Source organism: Pan paniscus, chromosome 17 (genome assembly GCF_029289425.2).
Source record: "Pan paniscus chromosome 17, NHGRI_mPanPan1-v2.0_pri, whole genome shotgun sequence".
Lineage (NCBI taxonomy): Eukaryota > Metazoa > Chordata > Mammalia > Primates > Hominidae > Pan > Pan paniscus.
The window spans coordinates 31,423,457-31,450,146 of NC_073266.2; the positions used below are offsets into that span (position 1 = coordinate 31,423,457).

The following is a 26,690-nucleotide window of genomic DNA, read 5'->3' on the forward strand; positions in this document are numbered from 1 at the left end:
TTAAATTAGTACTATTTATAACATAAATACTATTTTAATTAAGAATTACTATAATAGGCCGGGCATGGTGGTTCACACCTGTAATCTCAGCAGTTTGGGAGGCTGAGGCAGGTGGATCACCTAAGGTCAGGAGTTCGAGACCAGCCTGCCCAACATGGCAAAACCCCATCTCTACTAAAAATACAAAAATTAGCTGGGCGTGGTGGTGAGTGCCTGTATTCCTAGCTACTTGGGAGGCTGAGGTGGGAGGATCACTTGAGCCTGGGAGGCGGAGGTGGCAGTGAACTGAGATCGTGCCACGGCACTCCAGCCTGGGTGACGGAGTGAGACCCTGTCTCAAAAAAAAAAAAAAAAAAATTACCATAATAATTATTACTGCAGAGAGAGAACTAGTAATAGCAGTGTGACCTATGGAAAGTTATCTAATCTTTCCAAGTTGTAGATTTCACACCGGAAATAGAGAACATTATTTCGCCTCCCTCCTTGGTTTGTGGTGAAAGTACAAAGAAATACTGAATGTGACAGGCACAGACTAACAGACACATCATACAGTGAATATGATTTTTTAAATTATCATCAATAGTTTGCATTGATCATACTTGCATTGAACTTTAAATATTCCCCAGAGAAAGAGGCGGCTTGAAATGAAACACGGAGGGGAGACACACGAGAAACAAGAGGGAGGGCAGGAGAGTGGGCGTCCCAAATACCACAGGAAGAGGGCGATGCAAAAGGGAGAGGGAGGTCACGGGGTCCCTTCCGCAGAGCCACGGGGTAAGAGGGGGACCGAAGACTGCTCCCTGAATTTGGTGCCTGGGAAATCTCTGGAGACTTTAGGGAGAACAGTTGCATCAGACAAGGGGCCAGGAGGACACCATGAGAAACTTGGATTGGACGAACGTGCCAGGGAGGTGGATGTTCTGATGGAGGGTAAAAGGGAGGGGGTGTCTTGTGTTTGATGGGGGCAGTGGAGAAGGACGTGCTGGGGAGTTAGCAGCAGAGTCCGCACGGTCCAGCTACGGCGTTGATGGAGCAAGTCCCTGAAGGGCGCCGGTGAATGGGGCCTCTCGTGGGACTGCAGCATTAAGGCCCCCACTCCAGGAAAACAGACGGCCAGCCTGGCCTAGATCATGAAGGAGGCGGATCCCAGCACGTTTCCTCTGCCCCTGACCTTCCCATGTCATGTCCCATGTCCAGCACTCTTGCTGCAGCCTCCAGGTCGTGTTTAGGCCTTCCATTATTTGTGAAGTTTTTCTCTCTTTTTTCTTACATTGTTATGTCATGACACACACTGTACATGTTCTGAGTCCACACATTTATAAAGAGTGCCTGGGGGCCCGGCGCAGTGGCTCACGCCTGTAATCCCAGCACTTTGGAAGGCCGAGGCGGGCAGATCACAAGGTCAGGAGATTGAGACCACCCTGGCTAACACGGTGAAACCCTGTCTCTACTAAAAATACAAAAAATTAGCCAGGCGTGGTGGCAGGCGTCTGTAGTCCCAGCTACTCGGGAGGCCGAGGCAGGAGAATGGCGTGAACCCGAAAGGCGGAGCTTGCAGTGAGCTGAGATCACACCACTGCACTCCAGCCTGGGTGACAGAGTGACACTCCATCTCAAAAAAAAAAAAAAGAGTACCTGGAATATTTTGTCAGGCAACATATTAAATGTTCTTTTTTTTTTTTTTTTTTTTTTTTGAGGTGGAGTTTCACACTTGTCGCTCAGGCTAGAATGCAGTGGTGTGATCTTGGCTCACTGCAACCTCCGCCTCCCAGGTTCACGAGATTCTCCTGCCTCAGCCTCCCAAGTAGCTGGGATTACAGGCACGTGCCACCACGCCTGGCTAATTTTTGTATTTTTAGTAGAGATGGGGTTTCACCACGTTGGCCAGGCTGGTCTTGAACGCCTGACCTCAGGTGATCCGCCTTCCTTGTCCTCCCAAAGTGCTGGGATTACAGGCATGAGCCACTGCGCACAGCCAACATGTTAAATATTCTAACTGAAGTGCTTATTAAGGGTTCCCCTGTGAATATTGATTAAATATATTTTGGACCCGTAAGATTGTATCACTTTGCAAAGGTAGGGAACTTTGTAGCTTTAAGCATCAATGTTGTAACTGTAGATAAAATGGAACCATCTGACCTGAAACTACAAATGACTCATGACTTAGAACTGGGATATCATATTTAATGAAAAGATATTTTTCATTAAATTATGAAATATAATATTAATATGTACTTATTTAGATTACGTTTTAACTGAGCTTTAAAATATTAAATATGTACCTGTTTGGAATCAGAGGAAATGGCTAAGTTGATTTTGAAATCTCCATTGCATGTTTTTCATGGGAATTTGTAGCTCATTTAAAATATGTCCAGGAAGTCATGAAATTGGTTAAGCGAATTTGCTAATTATTGTCTTAATAGCTTCAATGTGTTTTTCCTGTGATGGATCCTTCCACTAACCCTGTTTTAGTTTACTCTTCAGAAAAATGCTAAACTTCTAAAGTTATTGCCAATAATATTATTTTTAGTTTTGTGATTTGAAACATTGAAAGTTTACATTTTTTTTTTTCCTTTGGGGATGACGGATCTTATGATAACCATCCTCAGAAGTGAGGGTTAATATGTCTTTGTGTGCATGTGTTTAGCCTGTGAATGCCATGTGAAAGGCTCCCATTCTGCCGTGTGCCATCTTGAGACCGGGCTCTGTGACTGCAAACCAAACGTGACTGGACAGCAGTGTGACCAGTGCTTGGTAAGATGCATGTGACTAATTGACAACTTAGCCTTGGTACAGAGGCGATTGAATCCATGACTCAGAAGGAGCTAAGTCCCCAAGTGTATTAGTCTGTTCTCACACTGCTATAGAGATACTACCCAAGACTGGGGAATTTATCCACAAAGGAGGTTTAATTGACTCACAGTTTCGCATGGTTGGGGAGGCCTCAGGAAACTTACAATCATGGTGGAAGGGGAAGCAGGCACCTTCTTTACAAGGCAGCAGGAGAGAGTAACTGTCAACACTTATAAAATCATCAGATCTCATGAGAATTCACTATCACTAGAACAGCATGGGGAGCTGCCCCTATGATCAAATCACCTCTCTCCTTTGACACATGGGGATTACAATTCGATTTGCGATTTGGGTGGGGACACAGAGTCAAGCCATGTCACAAAGTGTGGCTGACAAGTGCCGTGCCTGTCTAGAGAGTGGATGTTTGCTGTAAAGGGATGGGGATGGTGTCATGAATACTTTATGATTCTATGAAATACCCTGTGTGTGTTCTGGAACATACTAATATGAGGAGTCATTTATTAAAACGTATGTTGGTTTCCACTTTCTCCCCGTTTGGTGAAACAGCATGGCTATTATGGGCTGGACTCAGGCCATGGTTGCCGGCCCTGCAACTGCAGCGTGGCAGGCTCCATGTCAGATGGCTGCACGGATGAAGGCCAGTGTCACTGTGTCCCAGGTGTGGCAGGGAAAAGGTGTGACAGGTGTGCCCATGGCTTCTACGCCTACCAGGATGGTAGCTGTACACGTAAGCCTTGATTTCCTTGTTTGAGACTTTGTAGTCGTTCCCAGAGCTTTCCTTGGGCCCTCCCTCTACTTCCAACTAATTTTGGTTAAGTGCCTTTACTTTTTCTCTTCTTTCCCTGGAGGATTTCATACCTTTTTTCTGGTTTCTGGTCCCTATCAGGGTACAAGCCTAAGTTTTGGTCACGGCTCTGCCGCCTACTAATTGTGGGAGCTTAGATTCATTACTTAACTTTGCTTGGCCTCAGTTTCCTCATCTGTAAAATGGGGATGCTAATGAGAATCTGCATTGAGAAGTTAGTGTAAGTGTTCTATATAAAGTCCTCAGCATGGCATTGGGCCTGCAGTAAGTGCTTAGTAAATATTGGCTCCCTCTGTGATCACCTAGTGAGGGCTTTTTCACTCTTCTCTATTTCCCCTGTCCTGTCCCCATTTCCCCGCTTCCCTCAGCATCTCCTGAGATGGAGGGCCGGCTACCTCCATGAGACATGGAGGGGTCTTGGGAATTGTGAGGTGTCTTTTAGGAGTGAGAAGAGTGGCTTGGACTCTTAATAAAAGGGAAATAACAGCATCAGCTCTTAGCCCTTTAATGACATCACCCAAATCTGTAACCCAGCATTCATCTTTATTTCAGCCTGTGACTGCCCACACACTCAGAATACCTGCGACCCAGAAACTGGAGAGTGTGTCTGCCCCCCTCACACACAGGGTGTGAAGTGTGAAGAATGTGAGGATGGGCACTGGGGCTACGATGCAGAGGTGGGGTGCCAGGTGAGCGCTGTCATCCACGCTCTTGCTTAACTGAGAGTTGCTTTGCTGTAGCAAGTTTCAGGCCTGTTCTTCTATATATTTTCTGGACTTTAATCTGTTGAATAGTTTTGTGAGTTTAAAAAAAAAAAAAAGCTCAATGTGGGCCAGGCACAGTGGCTCACACCTGTAATCACTGCACTTTGGGAGACTGAGGCAGGAGGATCGTTTGAAGCCAGGAATTCAAGACCAGCCTGGGCAACAAAGCAAGACCCTGTCTTTGCAAAAAATAACGATTAAAAAAAAATTTAGCCTGGTGTGGTGGCACACGCCTGTGGTCCCAGCTACTTGGGAGACTGAGGCAGGAGGATCACTTGAGCCTAGGGATTCAAGTCTGTAGTGAGCTGCGATGGCAACACTGCACTTCAGCCTGAACAACAGAGAAAGACTCTATCTTAAAAATCAAAAACAAAAACAATACACCTTAGTGCAGATGATAGGAATCAAAGTGAAAGACACGACACCCTTAAGACACCTTATTCTAGGTTTTCTTCAAGAACCTAGTTGTTACATTGATGGTTAGAAAAATCCAATAAATGGCTGGGCGCGGTGGCTCACACCTGTCATCCCAGCACTTTGGGAGACCGAGGTGGGCAGATCACAAGGTCAGGAGATTGAGACCATCCTGGCTAACACGGTGAAACCCCGTCTCTACTAAAAATACAAAAAAAATTAGCTGGGCGTGGTGATGGGCGCCTGTAGTCCCAGCTACTCAGGAGGCTGAGGCAGGAGAATGGCGTGAACCCGGGAGGCAGAGCTTGCAGTGAGCCGAGATCGGGCCACTGCACTCCAGCCTGGGCAACAGAGCGAGACTCTGTCTCTCTGTCTCAAAAAAAAAAAAAAAAAAGAAAAAGAAAATCCAAAAAATATTTGAGTGTCCTTTAATATATTGTGCAATGTATACTATCTTCCAAGAGAAAGTAATAAATCACTTTATTGGGGGTTTATGTCCAAACCATGAGGCCTCCAGTTTTCTATGTAGCCTTCTTCAGTTAAATTTGGGTATAGTTTGTGTTTTGGAAACAAGAGGAAATTACTTTTTTTTTTTTTAATTGAGACAGGATCTTACTCTGTCACCCAGGCTGGAGTGCAGTGACACCATCAAAGCTCACTGTATCCTTGACCTCTTGGGCTCAAGCAATCCTCCCACTTCAGCCCCGCAAGTGGCTGGGACTACAGGCATGTGCTATCACGCCCAGCTAATTTTTTGATTATTTGTAGAGACGGGGGTCTCACTATGTTGTCCAGGCTGGTCTCAAACTCCTGGGCTCAAGTGATCTTCCCACCTCTGTATCCCAAAGTGCCATAATTGCAGGCATGAACCACTGTGCCTGGCCTGATTTCTACAGTAATTTCGTTAGACTTGTTTTGACCTAGTAAATTTAATTTCAGTTCACAATTTTGGCCCCATGCGCATGTGCCACTAAGATGCACAGATTTCCGGCAACACAGTGCCTGTCTCCTGTTGGCACATGGCAACGTGAATCCATGCAGCAATAGCAAGAGAGAGATGGTTCATTTGTAGAACTTCCCCATATGTAGTGTTTTCCTGTAATTCAAATATGTGCGCACTTGGAAGCATCAAATCTGCCTTTTTATTGAGTTGGTTTTCCCATCTCTCAGGCCTGCAATTGCAGTCTCGTGGGGTCGACTCATCATCGGTGCGATGTGGTCACCGGCCATTGCCAGTGCAAGTCAAAATTTGGTGGCCGGGCCTGCGATCAGTGTTCCTTGGGTTACAGAGACTTTCCCGACTGTGTTCCCTGTGACTGTGACCTGAGGGGGACGTCGGGGGACGCCTGCAACCTGGAGCAGGGTCTCTGCAGCTGTGTGGAGGAAACCGGGGCCTGCCCTTGCAAGGTATTTACCATCCATCCTCCTATTTCATCCTGTCTCTGGCTCCTCATCATGACTCCTGGGCTTTGACTACTTACCTAAGCAGCCAGGTTTTGGATGCTTTTCCTAGTGAGTTCACACTCCCTTCCGCATCTGAGTTCAAAGTCTCTTATGCTCCTCTAGAGTGATGGATGATTTTTGAAATTGAATTTTTACTGTTACAAGTGTCAGTTGATGGAACCGATTTGAAAACTGCCCTGAAGTTTTAATCATATATCCCAGAGGCTGAGTGGCTGTGTATCTTGAGTATGCAGGTGAGGTAGGTTTCTCAGGGCTTTGGGATTTGTGATGTGATCCCTGTGAGGTTATTGGGCTCCCGTATGTGCTGGCCACATTGAAGGAAATCGGGGTTTATTATTTTCCCAAGAGGTAAGACTTCAATGTCATTATAAGTTTTGTGTGTTTCCGTTAGTTTTCCCAATGTGCTTTGCTGTTAGGAGGTCAGAGCCACCTCCTCTGGTCCTTTTCCCATGGGTGGTGAGATGGGAGCCCTCTGGCTTGATGATGGTAATTAGCTGATGGGTGACTGGAGATAAGAAGGAAAACTCATGTAGATATCATGGCCTGGGAATAATGGAAGCATCAGTCTCCCCGTTTTCGGCCTTATTTATTTATTTAGAGACAGAGTCTCACTCTCTCTCTCAGGCTGGAGTGCAGTGGCACAATCTCGGCTCACTGCAACCTCTGCCTCCCGGGTTCAAGCAATTCTCCTGCCTCAGCCTCCCGAGTAGCTGGGACTAGAGGTGCCCACCACGCCTGGCTAAATTTTTGTATTTTTAGTAGAGATGGGGTTTCGCCATATTGGCCAGGCTGGTCTCGAACTCCTGACCTCAGGTGATCCATCTGCCTCAACCTCCCAAAGTGCTGGGATTACAGGTATGAACCACCGTGCCCAGACTCTGCCACATCTTATGATAATAGCTGTGATGATAGACGAGTAGAGTAGCAGGCCTTGTCTTAATAATCACCTGGGCCAAGCACGGTGGCTCATACCTGTAATCCCAGCACTTTGGAAGGCCAAGGTGGGTGAATCACTTGAGGTCAGGAGTTTGAGACCAGCCTGGCCAGCATGGCGAAACCCCATCTCTACTAAAAATACAAAATTAGCTGGGCATGGTGGCGGGCGCCTGTAGTCCCATCTACTCGGGAGGCTGAGGCAGGAGAATCGCTTGAACCCGGGAGGTGGTGGAGGTTGCAGTGAGCCAAGATTGCGCCATTGCACTCCAGCCTGGGTGACAGAGCAAGACTCTGCCTTAAATAATAATAATAATAATAATAACAATAATAATAATAATATTTATCACCTGGCCGGTGGCGCTCACACCCAGGGATTATCAGAATCACCTGGAGACTCGAGGCGGCTTCCAGAGTTGTCTCAGGACATTCTCATCAGGGACTCTGTATTTTCCAAACGATTCCAAGATGATTCTGATAATCATCTGTGTTTGAGAATCACTGATTGGATCTTTGAGAAAACTGACACTCAGAAAGCTCAGGGCCTGGCTAGAGGAAACTAATGTTTGTGCATCTATGTTTAAAATTATGTTTGTGTTCTATTTTGTCTCTGTTTGTTCAGAAATCACATCTCTTTTCTAGGCAAAAATGAGTCCTTTATTTGCTCCCCTTTAGGAGAATGTCTTTGGCCCTCAGTGCAACGAATGTCGAGAGGGCACCTTTGCTCTCCGTGCAGACAACCCCCTGGGCTGCAGCCCCTGCTTCTGCTCCGGGCTGTCCCACCTCTGCTCAGAGCTGGAGGGCTACGTGAGGACCCCAGTAAGTCACACACAGCCAAAACATTCTGCTTCTAACCCCACTCCCCTGGGAAGTGGGTGGGGGTGGGAAACACAGCCAAGTGTTCACATTAAATTTTGCTCTTATGGCATCCAAAATTCTAGGAAGCTAATTTGGGTTAGAATATGAATCAGAGCTCAGCTTCTGCTGGCCGAGGAAGTAAATGGAACTTGAACTAAAGGCTGTCCATGTTGTTCCTTAGCTAATCTATGAAAAGCTTTCATTGGGGAGAAAATAGAACTGCAAAATCTCAGCCGTCTTCTGCATATCATTGAACGTTTCCCCAGTGTAGCAACAGTTTGGCCCTAAATGGCAGTAGTTTAAAGCACTTTCAGTTCATTTTCTTCCAGATGTTTAGTTTAAAGGAAAAGTCTTTACTGTTTCTGTTTTAATAATGAAGCTGTTTCATCTGTGAAACAATGATGGAATCTAAAGAATGAAACTGGAGTGGAAAGTTCGCATTTTGAAGTGCACTTTCCCCTCCTTTTGTGGTTTAGGTAACGCTGGGCTCCGATCAGCCTCTTCTGCGTGTGGTTTCTCAGAGTAACTTGAGGGGCACGACCGAGGGGGTTTACTACCAGGCCCCCGACTTCCTGCTGGATGCCGCCACCGTCCGGCAGCACATCCGTGCAGAGCCGTTTTACTGGCGGCTGCCGCAGCAGTTCCAAGGAGACCAGGTGAGGTGCACACCCAGCCGAGAGCCAGTCCGTGCTTCCTAGGATATACAGAAATTGTTTAAAATCACCATAGTCTGGGCCGGCCTGTCATTTAAAGAAGTAGTTATTAATTTCCTCTTTTAAGTGGGATCAGAGAAGTTTAATGCTCATAAAAGTCTCCTCAAATATATGGTTCCTTAAAATTTTTCATTAATTTTAAAAGTTTTTTAAGTTCACGTTATATTAATTTGGTTCTTCCTAAAGCAGTCATTCAACAAACATATACAGTCATGTGTCACTTAACAATGGAGAGACATTCTAGGGGAATGTGTCATTAGGTGTGAACGTTATTATTATAATCTCATGAGACCATGGTCATATATGTGGTTTGTCATTGACTGAAATATCATTACGTGGTATGGGACCCACTGTGTTTACTGATATGCTCTTGGTACAAACCTAGGTGCTATGGCCTGGGAGTCCCCTTTCAAGAAATTATCACTCATTTAGGGGGGAAAAACTACTATAAAAGATCATGAAAGGCATCACTTGGATTTTTGTTTATATAAACATTGGAGTCTGTGTGTGAATTCACCCTGATCTTTACAATTTGCAAATATGCACCCAGTGCTCCTGGAGATAGAGAAATTTTTAATCTAAAGGGGCTTGAAAATAATTTGCATCACTACCACATTGATTTGTTATTTTGGAGCTCACTTTTGTTTGTTTTCTTGAAAGGAACTATATAACTTAGGTCAACTTAATAATCCATAATTAAATGGAATTAGAAGGAAGCAAATTCCAGACAATAAATTTCACCCATGTGATGTATTTTTAAGATACAAGATTTCTCTCATATGGTGGCAGTCTTGCAATAAAATGTTTTTAAGTGAAAGCTTTGTCAGAGAAGTAAACAACACTTTATTATTTGATAGCTCATGGCCTATGGTGGCAAACTGAAGTACAGCGTGGCCTTCTATTCTTTGGATGGCATCGGCACCTCCAATTTTGAGCCTCAAGTTCTCATCAAAGGTGGTCGGATCAGAAAGCAAGTCATTTACATGGATGCACCAGCCCCAGAGAATGGAGTGAGACAGGAACAAGAAGTAGCAATGAGAGAGGTGATAATGGGATCTTTTCATAGAAGTTCCTTAAAGACATTGACTTTGCTATGGATGTAGTGAAAGATGAAAGCCATTAATAAGAGAATGAGCAGCCAGGTACGGTGGCTCACACCTGTAATCCCACCACTTTGAGAAGCCGAAGTGGGTGGATCACCTGAGGTCAGGAGTTTGAGACCAGCCTGTCCAACATGATGAAACCCCGTCTCTACTAAAAATACAAAAATTAGTCAGACATGGTGGCGCACACCTGTAGTCCCAGCTACTTGGGAGGCTGAGGCAGGAGAATCTCTTGAACCCAGGAGGCGGAGGTTGCAGTGAGCTGAGATTGTGCCACTGTACTCCAGTTTGTGCGACAGAGAGACTGAGCAAGAAGACCCTGGGATCAAAATTCCAGTGAGATTAGCAAGATCTCCAAAAACAGTTTGAATTTCAAATTCTCAAGAAATGTATATTAGTTTTATGTCAATTTAGTAGGCACTGCATCTTAAATTCTTTATCTTGGCGTACTATTTTCAACCTGCATAGAGATAGTGGTACAGGAGACTTTGGACTTGCTCAGATTTGGGAAGTGTTTATTCTTCCAGCAGATGTTTACTGGATGTTCGCTGTGTGGCTGGCACTGCCTTAGGTAATGCATATCTGTTGATAATGGGACTGACACTGCGCCTGCCCATGGAGGTTTCAGGAGGTCTTTATCAGTTACACTCAGCGGCATGCACAGAACATGGCTCATTTCTGGAGAAATTTATAAAAGAATTTATTCTTTATAAGTTTTATGCCTGTCAGAATTTGGCCTCTGAGCTTAATTGAATGTGTCTCTCATTCTACAGAATTTTTGGAAATATTTTAACTCTGTCTCTGAAAAACCTGTCACGCGAGAGGATTTTATGTCTGTCCTCAGCGATATTGAGTACATCCTCATCAAGGCATCGTATGGTCAAGGATTACAGCAGAGCAGGTACTTGGAGCTTCTAGAATTTTGACCGTTATTTTCATATTTGAAAGCAAACTGAAAGAATTTGACTCACTTCACTTCCATTACCTACTATTTTTATTAATCCATGTGGTTCAGTTCCTTCCCAAAACATTTTTAAATATTAATATCATTATGGAATGTGTGAATTATAACTTAAAGTATCCACCTAGCATGCTAATGTCGATAATAAGGACATAATGGTGGAATCTTAGCTGAAGATAAAATGCAAAAAAAAAAATTGCTATTTCTGCACATGAAAACTGAAATGCCCATGTCTTCGTAATGATGTGTAAAGAATGCTGTCACCTACTCATCTAATACTTTAGCCCATAAAGAAAGCCATTAGGTCTTGGCCAAATCAGCACTTCAAGAGGTCTTTTAGGTGTACTTGTGTCACATTATTTTTAAATTCTAAAGTGTCTAAAGTGTGTCATGACAGTTAGTAATGTGCTTTAACACACTTCACTTATAATCACAAGCAGGAACTACTCCAAACAGGGAAGAAAGCTCTGGTTTCATATATATGCAAGTGTTAGGTCATGTGCTATGTTTCTAGGAAGTTTTTCAAATGTTAGCGTTTCCTCTCTTAACATGATGGCTGCACAGAATCTCAGACATTTCAATGGAGGTTGGCAGAAAGGCTGAAAAGCTGCACCCAGAAGAAGAGGTTGCATCTCTTTTAGAGAATTGTGTCTGTCCTCCTGGCACTGTGGGATTCTCATGTCAGGTATGGAGACTCTAGTCGAAATCTATTTCCTGGGTTTGAGTTGAAATGTGCTTGTTACAGCAACTCCAAGAGATGAACAGAACTTATGTGTATCTACTATATCATTTTTTTCTCTTTTTGAATTAAAAAGAAATTAATTTTGGTAAAATGTACATAACAAAATCTTCCATCTTAACCATTCTTCAGGGTACAGTTTAGTTGTGTTAAGTACAGTCACACTGTTGTACAACTGTCACCACTATCATCCTCAGAACTTTTTATCATCCCAAACGCAAACTCTGCACTCATTAAACACTAGCTCCCCATTTCCTCTCTCCCCAGTCCCCCACAACCACCATTCTCCTTTTGGTCTCTATGTATTTGACCACTCTATGGCCCTCCTATATGATGTATATAATACATGGCACATGCCTGTAATCCCAGCTACTCAGGAGGCTGAGGCAGGAGAATCACTTGAACCTGGGAGTTGAAGGCTGCAGTGAGCCGAGATCATGCCATTGCACTCCAGCCTGAGTGACAGAGAGATACTCCGTCTCAAAAATAAATAAATAAATAAATAAATAAATAAATAAATAAGTGGAGTAATACAGAACTTGTCTTTTTGCGAATGGCTTGTTTCACTTAGCATAATGTCCTCAAGGCTCATCCATGTTGTAGCATGTGTCAGAATTTCCCTCCTTTTTAAGGCTGAATAATATTCCATTGTACATACATGCCACATTTTGCTTATTCGTTAATCTGTCAGTGAATAAACTTGGGTGGCTTCCCCATCTTGGCTATTGTGAATAATGCTGCTATGAACATAGGGGTTCAAATATCTCTTTGAGATTCTGCTTCCAGTTCTTTTGGATATGTACCCAAAAGTGGACTTGCAGAATCATATGGTACTTGTATTTTCCATCTTTGGAGGGATGGAAATGGTATAGCTACTGGTTTTTACTGTGCCATTTTCCATTCTCACCAGCAGTATACAAGGTCCAGTTTCTCACCAATACTTGTTAGTTTTTTTTTTTTTTTGATAGTTGATACCCTAACAGGTGTGCAGTGGCATCACCTTGTGTTTTTTCATTTGCATTTCTCTGATAGAGATGTTGAACTTCTTTTCATATACCTGTTGGCCATTTGTATGTCTCCTTTGGAGAAGTGTCTATTCAAGTCCTTCACTCATTAATCAGACATTTTTGTCCTCCCTTTTGCATCACCTCAGGACTGTGCCCCTGGGTACCACAGAGGGAAGCTCCCAGCAGGGAGTGACAGGGGACCACGCCCTCTGGTTGCTCCTTGTGTGCCCTGCAGTTGCAACAACCACAGTGACACCTGTGACCCCAACACCGGGAAGTGTCTGGTATGCTGGTTTGTGGGGGTGCTTGCCTGAGTTTAGAAGTAAAGTGGATGCTGAGTGTCAGATTTCTGGTCTAAGTCATAGCCGTGCCTTGGTTTAGTGAGGGGTTAAATTTAGCTAAATATAAAATATAAACCTATTTCCTTGAGGACGGCATAGCTTAGTGGTTCTGCCCTTATCAGTGGAAATTCTTTTATAAATTTTCCTTTCTTGATGAATTTATCTGTGGGCATCAATTTGGGAATTATAGTCATGCACCAAATAATGACGTTTTCTTCAACAACAGATCACATATAGGACAGTGGTCTGATAAGACTATAATACTGTGTTTTTACTGTACCTTTTCTATGTTAGATATAGTTAGATGCACAAATATTTCCTATTGTGTTGCAATTGCCTACAGTATTCAGTATGGTAACATGCTGGACAGGTTTGTGGCCCAGGAGCAATAGGCTCTACCATATGGCCTAGGCGTGTAGTAGGCTGTGCCATCTAGGTTTGTATAAGTGCACTCTATGACGTTCACACTGTGACAAAATCAGCTAGGGATGCATTTCTCAGGCAGTATCCCCATCTTTAAGTGATGCATGACTGTAGTTGCATGCCTTGTTTTTAATTGCAGTACTGGTTGCTGTAGTGAAAATAGATGAGAACTGTATACGATGAAGTTTGGGGGCTCACGTGGGAATTTTAAAATAAGTTAATGCCAGTGTCGAAAATGTATTTCTCTGTGTAAAGTATTGCCCTCTCCTTGCATTTTTTAAAAAAATGCATATTCTCTAGGGGATGATAACAGCACATTATTCACATGTTAGTGTGTGTTTGCTTCTCAGCCACCTTCTCTTAGGCCAAGATTGGTCTTGGGGACACATGGAGAGCTCTGACCACTGTAAACAACTAAGCGGCCCAGACAGAAGCCTCGCAGCCCTGACCGAGGACAAATTCCTGTGTCCATGATTTAGCTTAAGCCAATGAGGCAGATAACAAAATAATGTGATATTCGTTTCCTACTCCTGAAAGCTCATGCTTTACAGTCACTCAGGTGGAAACATTGATTACTAATTGTTCCAAGATTAACTCGCCTTGGGTAAAATAATGCATTGAAGGGAAATGAGCTGCCCACCAAGGACACACCCGAAGCCTTGGAGATCCTGGGTGTGGTCCAATCACAAGGAAACACTGGAGCCAAAACAGAGGAATTAGGACTGCAGGCTCCCAACCTGCCTCCCGCCACATTTTGATTCTGGTTTTCCCTCTTTTTGACAATTCCTGTCACTGAAACCCATTATAAACAAAAAATGGTGTCTGGGCTTGGAGGATGGGATTTCAGGGTTGCAGTGGTCCTTCTATTCTTGTCAGAGTCCCTTCAGATTTTATTATTATTATTATTATTTTCAAGATGGAGGCTTGCTGTGTCACCCAGGCTGGAGTACAATGGTGCAGTCAGCTCACTGCAACATCTGCCTCTTGGCTTCAAGCAATTCTCCTGCTCAGCCTCCTGAGTAGCTGAGATTACAGGCGCCTGCCACCATACCCAGCTAATTTTTGTATTTTTAGTAGAGACAGGGTTTCACCATGTTGGCCAGGCTGGTTTCGAACTCCTGACCTCCAATGATCCACCTGCCTTGGCCTCCCAAGGTGCTGGGATTACAGGCATGAGCCATCACGCCCGGCTGTCCCTTCAGATATTAAGTCTGAACTATAGCAGCCGTGCCAGGCAGTAATTTAGTGTACATTTTACACACCTGCAACAATGGGGCGCTCGCTCTCAAAACAGCTCTGCTCATCTTTGGGCAGCTCTGATTCTTTCTAAGCCAGTGCCCCTGACCATGCATCTGTTGGTGCAGTTTTATTCTTTGGAGCTGTTGAGATAAACCATGAGTTCAGATTATTCATGAAAAGTGATGGGATCTTAACAGATACCTTGGGAAACTACTTGATCAAATCCCTCTTTCCCATGTCCAAAGGCCCTGAATCTTCAGCCCTCCAAGTCACGTACCCTCACATGCCTGGAGGCCAGATGGAGTGGTCGTGGGTCCATTCACCAGCCTGTGGTGTGCATGTCACTGTCTGTCTTCGGTATCCTGCCCTGAGCCTAACGCCTTTGCTCCCGGAGTCAGTGGGAGCTTCCCTCCTTAACTCGAGGTGCTGTGTCTCCATGGCACAGCCTGGACAGGGTAGTCATACCCGCCCTGTCACTGCTGCCTCACGGCATTGACTAGACACAAGACCCTTGAACTCTTCCCATCAATATAGCGCCTCAGTCCCTTCTTCCTTGCTCTTTGAGCTCAGGACCTTCCCTTCCATCCTCAGTTTTTTGAATCCTTTTGTGGTTTAGTGCAGTTCATTTCCCTTCAACATAATCTCCTAAGCACTCCCCCTGTGCTTATTGTACAGGTAGATATGAAGAACTTTTTGGATCTGATTTTGTCATTAGTATATAGGATGTTCAGGTCACTGAGCATTTGGTGTTATCATAAAAATGATTGGGGCCGGGCGCGGTGGCTCACGCCTGTAGTACCAACACTTTGGGAGGCCAAGGTGGGCGGATCACCTGGGGCCGGGAGTTTGAGACCAGCCTGACCAACATGGAGAAACCCCATCTCTACTAAAAATACAAAATTAGCCAGGCGTGGTGGCTCATGCATGTAATCCCAGCTACTCGGGAGGCTGGGGCAGAAGCATCACTTGAATCCGGGAGGCAGAGGTTGCGGTGAGCCGAGATCGCCCCATTACACTCCAGCCTGGGCAACAAGAGCGAAACTCCACCTCAAAAAAAAAAGTGATTGATTGGAAGTATGACGTGGAAGGGGCTGGGGAGACTGAGGACAAGGGTGGTAGCTTGGGAGCTCCTCTTCCTGGTTACCCACTCCCTACCACCGCCTTCTGGGAGATACGACTGAACCTTTTTACATCAGTGAAATATTGGCAGGCATTCTCTGTGCATTTCCCATAGCAACTAATTCAGCCCACACTTTGGTTCTCATTAGGGGGTCCTTGTTTCCCTGCCACTCTTGGGGCAGCTTGTCTTTCCTTCTCTAGGGAGCCCACAGTCTGTCGTAAGTCAGGGGGAGTTGGTGTTAGCCATGGAAAACCTGAAAATCTTCAATTCTCTCTCATCATCTAATATTTATTCCTTGTCCGGTTTAGGCCATGCCATTAACACATTTACTTTTCAAGAGAGAGATTACAAATTTTACTTCTACAGAGAGATGAGTTTGAGAGGTCAGGTAGATCCCAGTAAAATTTATCCTCATCAGGGAAAAAAATAGGAATAGAACTTTAAAATGAAAAATACTAGAATTTTAAAAACATTTAAATGAACTTAAAATAGTCTTTTTTAACATGTAACAAGATGTCTTTCTGTATCACCTCTCACTGCCAAGGATAAAAGTGTGAGTCAGCCTGGGAGTTTGCTCAGGGGTTCCTCACTGATCCTGGAAACCTATTCAGCTGCATCAGACATGGAATCTTGTGCCCAGTGGCTGAGTAAATAGAGATGAATTGAGCAAATGCCAATTTCAAATTGGAATCAGATGGCAAGAACTGCTTGTTCTTTTAGCTTTAAAAATGTATACCTTTTTGGCCGGGCACGGTGCCTCACACCTGTAATCCCAGCACTTTGGAGGCCGAGGCGGGCAGATCACAAGGTCAGGAAATCGAGACCATCCTGGCTAACACGGTGAAATCCTGTCTCTACTAAAAATAAAAATAAAAATAAATTAGCCGGGTGTGGTGGTGGGCACCTGTAGTCCCGGCTACTCGGGAGGCTGAGGCAGGAGAATGGCGTGAACCCGGGAGTTGGAGCTCACAGTGAGCCGAGATCATGCCTCTGCACTCCAGCCTGGGTGACAGAGCGAGACTCCATCTCAAAAAAAACCAGAAAACAAAATAAGTGTACCTTTTTTAATAGCAAGACCGTAGGTCCAAAGGATGATATAAAATTTAACTGGAAATGCCACATGGGGTGGCTCATGCATGTCGTCCCAGCTACTTAGGAGGCTGAGGCAGGAGGATCACCTGAGGCCAGGAGTTTGAGATCAGCCTGGGCAACATAGCAAGACCCCCTATCTGTACAAAAAAGTTAAAAGTTAGACAAACATGGTGGCGTGTGCCTCTGGTCCCAGCTACTCGAGATGCTGAGGCAGGAGAATCACTTGAGCCTGGGAGGTCAAAGCTACAGTGAGCTATGATTGCACCACTGCACTCCAGCCTGGGCAACACAGGGAGACCTCGTCTCTAAAAAAAAAAGAAAAGAAAAAAATTAACCGGAAGTTAGTTGTTGGTTGCAGTAATCTATCAGTGGTGCTCTAAAACCATGAGTTTTCTTCCCTCATTGTCTATTTCCTAAATCATCTATCCATTCTTCAACTCCTTACATGTGGTTGTTGAACCCTGACTGTGTGCAAAACTGGTGCTTCAAATTGTTTTTTGGGGCACTAAATATTTTAAATCTATGTTTTAAGGTTCTGCAAACTGCTTTTAGGGCTCCTATGTCTATTTTCCTTAAGAAGAATGTACTAGTAATTTCTTGGCTGTATTGGATGAATGCAGCCTTAGGATGAATGAAAGCCACAGAGCGGGAAATGTTTTCAGGATTTTAAGAATATGGAGGAAAATGCTCCCCTTTCCTGAAGAATATTTTTAAAAGCTAGCTGATATAAAACGTGGCAGTGCTTAGCTATTACCAGATAAGAATGATTTCTAACAATTTCCCATTTTTTCCCCCTTCCTTTAAATGTGGGCTCCCAGAACTGTGGCGATAACACAGCAGGTGACCATTGTGATGTGTGTACTTCTGGCTACTACGGGAAGGTGACTGGCTCAGCAAGTGACTGTGCTCTGTGTGCCTGTCCTCACAGCCCTCCTGCCAGGTGAGTCCCCACAGGTGCAGCTGGCATGCTGGGCTGCCCAGGGCTGCTTCCAGTTCAGCCTCATTTTCAAGGGTCTCTGAGTGGTCTGTTGTTAGTGAATATTCTCCATTGGTTGCGAAAGGCTAATTTTAAGAAAAGGTGTTCATTCTCAAAAGCACTGGAAGAGAATCTTTTCAAAAGCAAAGTATCTGTTTTGGTATTGGATGTTTGGATGGAAGCAATTAAAGAAAGGACTTTTAGGTTTTGTTTTTTAAGACTCATTTTAGCCCACAGCATATGTATCCAATCTGCATGGAGATAAATTATTATTAATTTTATTGATAATGATACAAAAGAACCCAATTACCATTTAAGGGAATGGGGTTAGAGTTTATATAAGCTGGTGCCTAAGTGCTGAAATACCACATGGTGATAAAATTGGGACTAGTTTCTACCTTGTACTTATGATGCTTGTACAGAATTATCTGAATGCAAAAGGGAACCAGAAATTTTAAGTGGGAATTAGAATATCAAAGAATCCTCTTTGGTTCAAATGAAAATTATAACTCATCAATAATATTTTATTATTGCTTAGAATATTTGGCAAGGTATTGAACATATAAAGATCAAGTGTTAACTTTTGGTATACTGCAATGAAGTATTCCTTTTAATATTTGTCTGAATCTTCTGTTTTTTATTGCCTCCAAGTAAATGATGCCTGATGGTGAGTACCAAATGAGAGGCACTATGTACACTTCCCTTGCAAGCTATGAAGCATCCTAAAATTTGTTGTTACTAGTGCTTATTTTTTATATTAAATGTATATATATAAATTTTGACTTGTCAATTCCACTTCTGTAGTCTGTGCTATAGAAATACTTGCATGTGTGTGTAAAGATGGATGTGTTTTTGCATTGCTTTTACTCATGAGGAATGGGGGAAAACGGAAATATCTACTTACGGGGAATTGATTATATACATTGTGTTACATTCCTAGAGTGAAATATTTTACAAACACGGAGAAAAGAATAAGGTGTATCTGTAGGCACAGAATTGGAGAAATGGCCAATTGAAGTATGTAATTGAATATGGAGTGTGATGCCATTTTGGAAAAAATTCATATCCATGTGTCTATTCATACCCATATTATAGGTGGCTATATGTGCCCAGAGAAGTATTGGGAAGGACATTCTACCCTACTACTTTGCACGTTTCTGTGCTGTTTGAATATTTTACTTCTGCAATCATAAAAAGGTTATAAACATCCCCAAAGTCCGCATTAATAAATTAAAGTTTGTGCTATCATGAAGAGATTGTCAGGATGTGAACATTCTTGTGTGCTCTGAATCTCAGATGCCCTAAAACACATGCTTTATTTTCTACATATTTTGTTTCCACTGAAGTCTATCCCTTTACTATTTTAAGGAGGAAAAAGAGTTGGAAGTGGTATGGGGCTGATAACTGACGCTGGAAACTTCATCTTGCTAACAAAAAGGAACCAGACTTGGCTCTAACTGGTTTTGTTTTTTATTGTTGTCTCCAGTAGTTTGCATGCACCCAGCTCAGCCTCTAGATGGCACATTGGTAATTTAAAACGTGAAGGCAGAGGGTAGAGGATGTTGAGAAAAAGGAGTAAAACAAAAGCAGAAATCCATGAATGAGGAGATCAAATCCCAGTCAATGATTAAACTTTGAGAGGGTCTGTCATTTTGCTTATGGCAGCCTACCACATAACTCCCTGCCTGCCTTTAGGTGCATCAGTTCTCCAGTTCTGCCCTATTTCCTTGCCTTTGCTTCCCTGGCTTGCCTTCCTCGCCTTTCATTACAGTCCATAAAGTTCTTTTCGTCAGCGTGTGTTCAGCCGTCTTCCGTCTGCTGTTTTTCATGCTTGCTCATAGTTGTTTCAGCTCTCTTACCACCTTATCACTTAGTAAGCAAAGACCCTTTTTCCTTGGGACACTCTCTTGTTGGGTGGCCAATTAGTGATAATCCCTAAGGTCAGTCTTCTTCCACTTAACATTCACATGATTGTCCCTGGACAGGGTCTTATGAATGTCTTTTGGATACAAGATGTGTGTGCACTTACTGATTACTTTTATTTTCCTTCTTTTTGCCAGGTAGATTGTAAGCTCTAAAAAGCTATGTGTAATCACGTAACTTTGAGACCAGTATGGTGTATCCTAAGAGTAATGAATAAGTACCTTAAGGAAAGATGGAAATTGTATATCTGAAAATTCAAAACGAAATTCTTTTCCTCCAGTTTTAGTCCCACTTGTGTCTTGGAAGGTGACCACGATTTCCGTTGTGACGCCTGTCTCCTGGGCTATGAAGGAAAACATTGTGAAAGGTACATGGGTGGATTGTCATGTGGAAATCCCTGGGCACTCTGTTTCTTTTATAAGGTATTGGGCATATTTACTATAGTAATCTGGGAGCCATTATCAATTATCAATTTGGATGTGCTTGATTGAAATAGGACCTCATTACTGTTCCAGAACAAGTTTTCCCAAGGTGAATGGATCTGTGCTTTGCATTTCATTTGGCGGAAATGATTACTGTCGTGAGTTAGAAGCTGGTATTGACCATCCTGTCTGCACCTATGTCCCTTCCTTTCTGTAGGTGCTCCTCGGGTTATTATGGGAACCCTCAAACACTAGGTGGCAGTTGCCAGAAGTGTGACTGCAACCCGCACGGCTCTGTCCACGGTGACTGTGACCGCACATCTGGGCAGTGCGTTTGCAGGCTGGGGGCCTCGGGGCTCCGGTGCGATGAGTGTGAACCGAGGCACATTCTGATGGAAACAGATTGTGTTTGTGAGTATTTCTCCTCTAAATGTGTAAAGATGATTTTTCCTCCCAAATATGTCGGGAAAGAAGTGGTGACGGCACACTAAAGTGTCTGCAGAATAAAAACATCCTATTTTATTTTCATTTTCTTATTTTCTAAGCATAGATCACTGTTGCATCTGCTGAACTGAACCTTTCATCATGTGTTTTCCAGCTGAGGCAGGAGGCTCTAAGATAGCAGTTTATTCCTCTGGCACTCAGAGCAGCACAGTGATTTCAACTTTCTCGTTTAGTGGCATTAATATTTCCTTTAGTGGAGCCAGGAGTGATTTAGTGCAGGAGAGGAAACAGCTTTGTGGGGTTGTCATTTGTGTTACCCCAATTTCATGATAGCTTCCACTCATGACTATCATGGATTAAAAAAAAAAACAAAAACAAAAAAAATGGAGTCTTGCTCTGTCCCCCAGGCTGGAGTGCAGTAGCACAATCTCGGCTTACTGCAACCTCCGCCTCCTGGACTCAAGTGATTCCTCTGCCTCAGCCTCCCGAGTAGCTGGGATCACAGGTGTCCACCACCTTGCCTGGCTAATTTTTGTATTTTTAGTAGAGACAGGGTTTCACCATGTTGGCCAGGCTGGTCTTGAACTCCTGACCTCAGGCAATCCGCCTGCCTTGGCCTCCCAAAATTCTGGGATTACAGGCATGAACCACCATGCCCGGCCTGTTGTGGGCTTTTGTAAATTTTTTTTCCAGTTCTGATTTATTCTACCAGCAAGTGCATGAGATAGTCAGCTTGGGATGTCTTCTCAGGGGTTAATGGGGAAGATACGGAGGCCTGTTAGGACCATGGCATTGGAGGTCTTTTTTGCTTTGACTTTTGTGTGGGTTATAAGCACAAACGCCCCCACTATTCTCTCCAGTGTCCTTCACTTGTACTTGCGAAAGATGCATTTGCAAACTGCCTGAGGAGGTGACAGAGCAGGCTGTGGAAGGGAATACTGGGATTCAGTGCAGTGGGTCCTAGTTAAAGATGAGCCAGGCAGCATAAAGATGGGGGCAGAAGAATGAAATGTGTGCCATAACTCCCTGCCTGTCTTTAGGTGCATCTGTTCTCCAGTTCTGCCTTACTTCCTTGCCTTTGCTTCCCTGGCTTGCCTTCCTCGCCTTTCATTACAGTCAATAAAGTTCTTTTCGTCAGCGTGTGTTCAGCCCTCTTCCCCCTGCTGTTTTTCATGCTTGCTCATAGTTGTTTCAACTCTCTTACCACCTTATCACTTAGTAAGCAAAGACCCTTTTGCTTACCGGGCGCCCCTCTTGGCCTCAGCTGTTTCTTTCTGTGTGACCTCTCGGAAGTTACTTATCTGATCTGAGTCTTGGCGTCATCACTGAATAGGGGCCTAGCACTTCCTGCCGTGCCACCCATGGCACAGTTGGAGTGAGAACGAGATCAGATGTGGTGCACGGGGTCTTGGAGTGTACTCTGACCGCATATGTCATTTTCACAAAACAACTTACGCAACTCCATGAAAAAATGGGCAGACCACATCGCATTAACTTTAACTCTCCTTTTTAAAAATTTGTCTTGTAGCCTGTGATGATGAGTGTGTAGGTGTGCTGCTGAATGACTTGGATGAGATTGGTGATGCCATTCTTTCTCTGAACCTCACTGGCATTATCCCTGTCCCATATGGAATTTTGTCAAACCTGGAAAATACAACTAAATATCTCCAGGTAGGTACTGGAAATACAGAGATGAACAGACACTTGTATCATTAAGGGATATAGTCAGTGGGAATGGTGGGAGTCATTCCATGTGTCCTCCCCACAGTGTGAGAGCCCAACTTCCATCAGCCCCTGCGGGCAGGTGTCCAGTCTTTCCTTGACTGTGACCAGTGACAGGCACTTACTTACTTATCTCACACGCTAGCTTGTTTCACGGTGGGACAGCTCTCATTGTTTCAGTGCTCTCTGGAGGACTCCTCATCAATGCTGCCCTCTGTGGCCCTCATTCTGCCTTTTGGGATAAGACCAAGTCCACTTGCTCTTCTGTAAGACAACTTTGGGTATTTGCAAACAGCTGCCCTATTAGAAAAGCAGAAAATAGGCCAGGCGCGGTGGCTCACATCTGTAATCCTAGCATCCCAGCACTTTGGGGGGCCAAGGTGGGCGGATCACGAGGTCAAGAGATCGAGACCATCCTGGCCAACGTGGTGAAACCCCATCTCTACCAAAAATACAAAAATTAGCTGGATGTGGTGGCACGTGCCTGTAGTCCCAGCTACCTGGGAGGCTGAGGCAGGAGAATTGCTTGAACCTGGGAGGTGGAGGTTGCAGTGAGCCGAGATCACACCACTGCACTCCAGCCTGGCGACAGAGCAAGACTCCATCTCAAAAAAAAAAAAAAAGAAAAAGAAAAAGAGAAGAAAAGCAGAAAATAAATCTGAACAGTATCTTCTTTAAGGTATATTATTTTTTAAGTGTATTATTCTTCACTTCACTAAAGTTGCAGGGCACAAAAACTCTCCTCCCTGGAAGACTACATTAAATATCTGGCAGTAAATCATAGTTTTATGTTTTCATCAACAGGGCCTGGGTCAAAAAAGTATGAGGAGTTAAGAAATTAACTTAGTAGACAGCATCCTACTATAGCACTTATTTATTATTATTATTTTATTTATTTATTTTATTATTTTTTTGAGACGGGGTCTCCCTCAGTCACCCAGGTTGGCATGCAGTGGCGCAGTCATGGCCCACTGCAGCCTTAACCTCCATAGCTCAAGGGATCCTCCTGCCTTAGCCTCCCAAGTAGCTGAGACTACAGGCACACACCACCATGCCTGGCTAGTTCTTTTATTTTTATTTTTAATAGAGATGAGCTCTCACTGTGTTGTGCAGGCTGGTCTTGAACTCCTAAGCTCAAGAGAACCTCCCACCTTGACCTCTCAAATTTCTGGGATTATAGGCATGAGCTACCACGCCCGACCTACTTTTAATTCTAATTGGAAAACAATGTGATTCTTAAATTTTGCTTTATATATGCGTTAGAATTTGACATAATCTATGCGGTGCGCCAGGTAGCAATAAAAGGGATGGCCATTCCTAAATGCCTTTTCTTAGATAAGAGTTTTCCTCAAACTTAGCACTTCCTTAGGTGTGTGCGTGTGTTTATGTGTGCGCTGGGATGGGGCTGGTTCTTGAATCCATCTTGATTTGCAGTGGTCTTTTCTCTATAATGGTAGTTAAGAAAGATTAGGGACCTCTAAGAGATGTTTTTATGTTATACTTTCCTCAAACGTCACAAAGTGTTTTTGAAAAATGAGAGCTTTTACCTCTATAAAAAAAAGAATATTTAACTTTTTTTTCCAATCACTATATACACGATCAGTATATTATCTGCCAGTCTTGGTCCCAGGGATATAACTATTTTATATATATCAAATAAGACAAATATTTGATTTAAATTTTAACTCATTTTGAATGATTTGCTTTAAATAAACCACTTGTCCGTTTTCTTTAAATAACTTTTTGTGTTTATGTAAAGTATTCATCAAGTTTTAAGGTTTAAATAAAATTATACAAGAAATTAGAAGGCTGTTGGCATAAATTAAGCACTTTCTTTTTCTTTATTTTTAGTATTTATAAAGTCTTTCTTTATTGAATTCTTTTGTAGTTTAGCCTAAAAGGCATTTTTTTCTTAGGTGTTGCAATTATAGTTAAATTTGTGTGACTCTGCTATTGAGATAAAGCCAGACTTTTATCTGAGAATTGCAGCAGTATCAGATTCTGCTGAACACAACAGATTTTAAATTTATATCTATATCAGAAATATAATGCGAAGGATGGCAGTGTAGAATCATGTCGCTATAATCGAAACCTAAGTAAATGTGATCCATTTTTTTTTTAAATGACAGTTCCAAGGAAAGAAGAATTTCTTTCTGTGAACAAAAAAGAAATGCAAGTGCTTCTTAGTTAAGAATCAGAACATTTTACTTCGAAGCATTGTAATTTGTTTCCTCCATTCTTCCTAGGAATCTTTATTAAAAGAAAATATGCAAAAGGACCTGGGAAAAATTAAGCTTGAAGGTGTTGCAGAAGAAACGGACAACCTGCAAAAGAAGGTAAATTCTTTCCATAACCAACCAACCTTCCTCCTGGTCCCTCCCATCAGCCCTCCTGAGCAGTTGCCTTGGGGCTGTCTGGAAGGTTCTGATTAGATCATGCCAGCCTCTTCCTCCCACGAGCTGTGCTCCAGGTACTTAATCATCAAATTGGTTTTGACCCTGCCAGTTTCTGTGGTTTAGTGGGAAAAGGCTCCCGACTTAATGTCTGTTGTCATCTCTGCTGAGGACAGAGTTGGGCAGTCTCTTGGCTCTGACTCATTTTCTCCTCTGAAACAAAGGTGGGGCGGGGATGAAAAGATTGCTGGGGTTTCTTCCTTCTCCTAAATTCATTCAGTAACGAAGTACACGGTGAGCCCAAAAGCACGGACTGAACATCAGTAATGCTCTCTGCAGCTTGCTGGGTGGAGCAGGGAGGGCACAGACCTCATGATGAGGCGTCTGTGCAAACTTCAGGCTTCAGGCTGGGGTGGTTCTGATTTTAGGGCCCTGAATGGCAAGTGAGCTTGTTTTTCTGTCATCAGGGAATTATTTATTCTGTTTAGCCTGTGCCAGAGGAATGGCATTTAGTGACCTAAAAAAGAATCTCCCCTTCTGCAGATGGTGAGGAAGGATTATTGTCAAATTTACTGTTTTTTCATTTATGAATTTTGTATGTGTGTGTGTGTGTGTCTGTACTGTGATGGTGTATCTATACGTATGGATGTCTAATCTCCATCAACACATGCACACATACACAAACATCACCCTAGGAAGTATAGTTTGGCTCCTGTTAATTTAGAATTAACGATGTTTTGGAAAGAGTTGAAGGGTTTAAGTTTGGGTTTAAGTACCTCATCAAGCAAACATTTGGTTGGAAATAAGCTGATTAAAATAAATTCTCTGTATCCGTTAAAGAAGATTCTCTTTGGTCTTGACTAGAAAACACCAAACTCAGACTGGGTTACTCTACATTCTTGGAAATTACAAACAACCTTTCCTTTAACAAAGAGTAAAAATCCCAGTAGAAATAACAGCTGAGGACAGCTAAGTGTCAGCCTCTGGGCTGCTGACTTCCTGGCTTTCGTCTTGTGTAGTTCTCGTAGCAGCCCTGGGAGGTAAGCGTTGCTGTTTCCCAAGTGTTACGGACAATGCTTGGAGATGTCTGGGCCTGTCCACAGCCTGGCAGAATCAGGTCTAAAATCAGCTTGCCTGACTCCGTGTTCTTAACTCCTAGAGACTAACATCTCATAGGCCATACAAATCAGTAAGGTTTACTTTCTATATTCTGTATATTTGGGTTTTAAAGTGAATCGAGGGCCCTCACAGTATAGCCACTAGGAGAATCTGTAGTTGAATACACAATTAGCCTGCTTTTAAAAACATACCCATCTTTTCTTATGCTGAGTGAGTTGTAAATTATTTCATTAACTACTTAGTCCATTTCTAACCCCAAAATATTAAGCTCGGCTTGCATGATAATGCTAATCTTTACTCTATATTCTGGAATATATGTTGTTGCTTATAAGCGGCAACAGTGGAATATTACAACTTGCGTATTGTTTAAAGTCAAACTAATTACTTAAAGTCAAACTAACCTGAGACTTTATTTTTCCACCAGCTCACTAGAATGTTAGCGAGTACCCAAAAGGTGAATAGGGCAACTGAGAGAATCTTCAAGGAGAGTCAAGACCTGGCCATAGCCATTGAGAGGCTGCAGATGAGCATCACAGGTAGTGTGGGCAGTGTCTAGTTTGAAGTATCTGTGCTTATCTAGTAAGAAGTCACCATTGCTTTATTAAACATATGAATGTATGTATATCTCTTGCATCGGGTTTCCGGAACCAGAGGGGCTGGAATAGTTTGGGGATCCTGAGATGTGCAAACTTTAGTCTTTGACTGAGAGTTTTAGCTTTAAAAAAATGCATATTTCTCTTTTTATTTTCTGCATTATGCCTAAAACTTAGATCCTAATTCTCAAGCCCTGTTATGGTAAAGTTAGTATGGTAGCTCTCCATCCATTTGCCCAGAATAGGAGCTGACAGGATTTGGGACTTCAGTTAGGTACCAAGTATAGCCATCATATTAGAATAATTTA

The 26,690-nt window shown here is 43.2% G+C and overlaps 1 protein-coding gene across 2 annotated transcripts in view; it reads left to right on the plus strand.

The window, feature by feature from the left end:
* LAMA1 (laminin subunit alpha 1) overlaps nucleotides 1-26,690 on the plus strand; it is a 175,434-nt gene that overhangs the window by 97,014 nt on the left and 51,730 nt on the right. For both annotated transcript variants that reach the window (XM_008971191.4, XM_003817911.6), the window contains exons 20-35: nucleotides 2,648-2,754; nucleotides 3,361-3,541; nucleotides 4,172-4,308; nucleotides 5,968-6,204; nucleotides 7,870-8,013; nucleotides 8,529-8,708; nucleotides 9,623-9,808; nucleotides 10,642-10,769; nucleotides 11,394-11,514; nucleotides 12,722-12,859; nucleotides 17,609-17,730; nucleotides 19,970-20,056; nucleotides 20,329-20,522; nucleotides 22,084-22,226; nucleotides 24,524-24,613; nucleotides 26,214-26,325. In XM_008971191.4, the coding sequence (XP_008969439.3) occupies nucleotides 2,648-2,754; nucleotides 3,361-3,541; nucleotides 4,172-4,308; nucleotides 5,968-6,204; nucleotides 7,870-8,013; nucleotides 8,529-8,708; nucleotides 9,623-9,808; nucleotides 10,642-10,769; nucleotides 11,394-11,514; nucleotides 12,722-12,859; nucleotides 17,609-17,730; nucleotides 19,970-20,056; nucleotides 20,329-20,522; nucleotides 22,084-22,226; nucleotides 24,524-24,613; nucleotides 26,214-26,325 (2,307 nt within the window). The remainder of the gene's footprint in view (nucleotides 1-2,647; nucleotides 2,755-3,360; nucleotides 3,542-4,171; nucleotides 4,309-5,967; nucleotides 6,205-7,869; nucleotides 8,014-8,528; nucleotides 8,709-9,622; nucleotides 9,809-10,641; nucleotides 10,770-11,393; nucleotides 11,515-12,721; nucleotides 12,860-17,608; nucleotides 17,731-19,969; nucleotides 20,057-20,328; nucleotides 20,523-22,083; nucleotides 22,227-24,523; nucleotides 24,614-26,213; nucleotides 26,326-26,690) is intronic.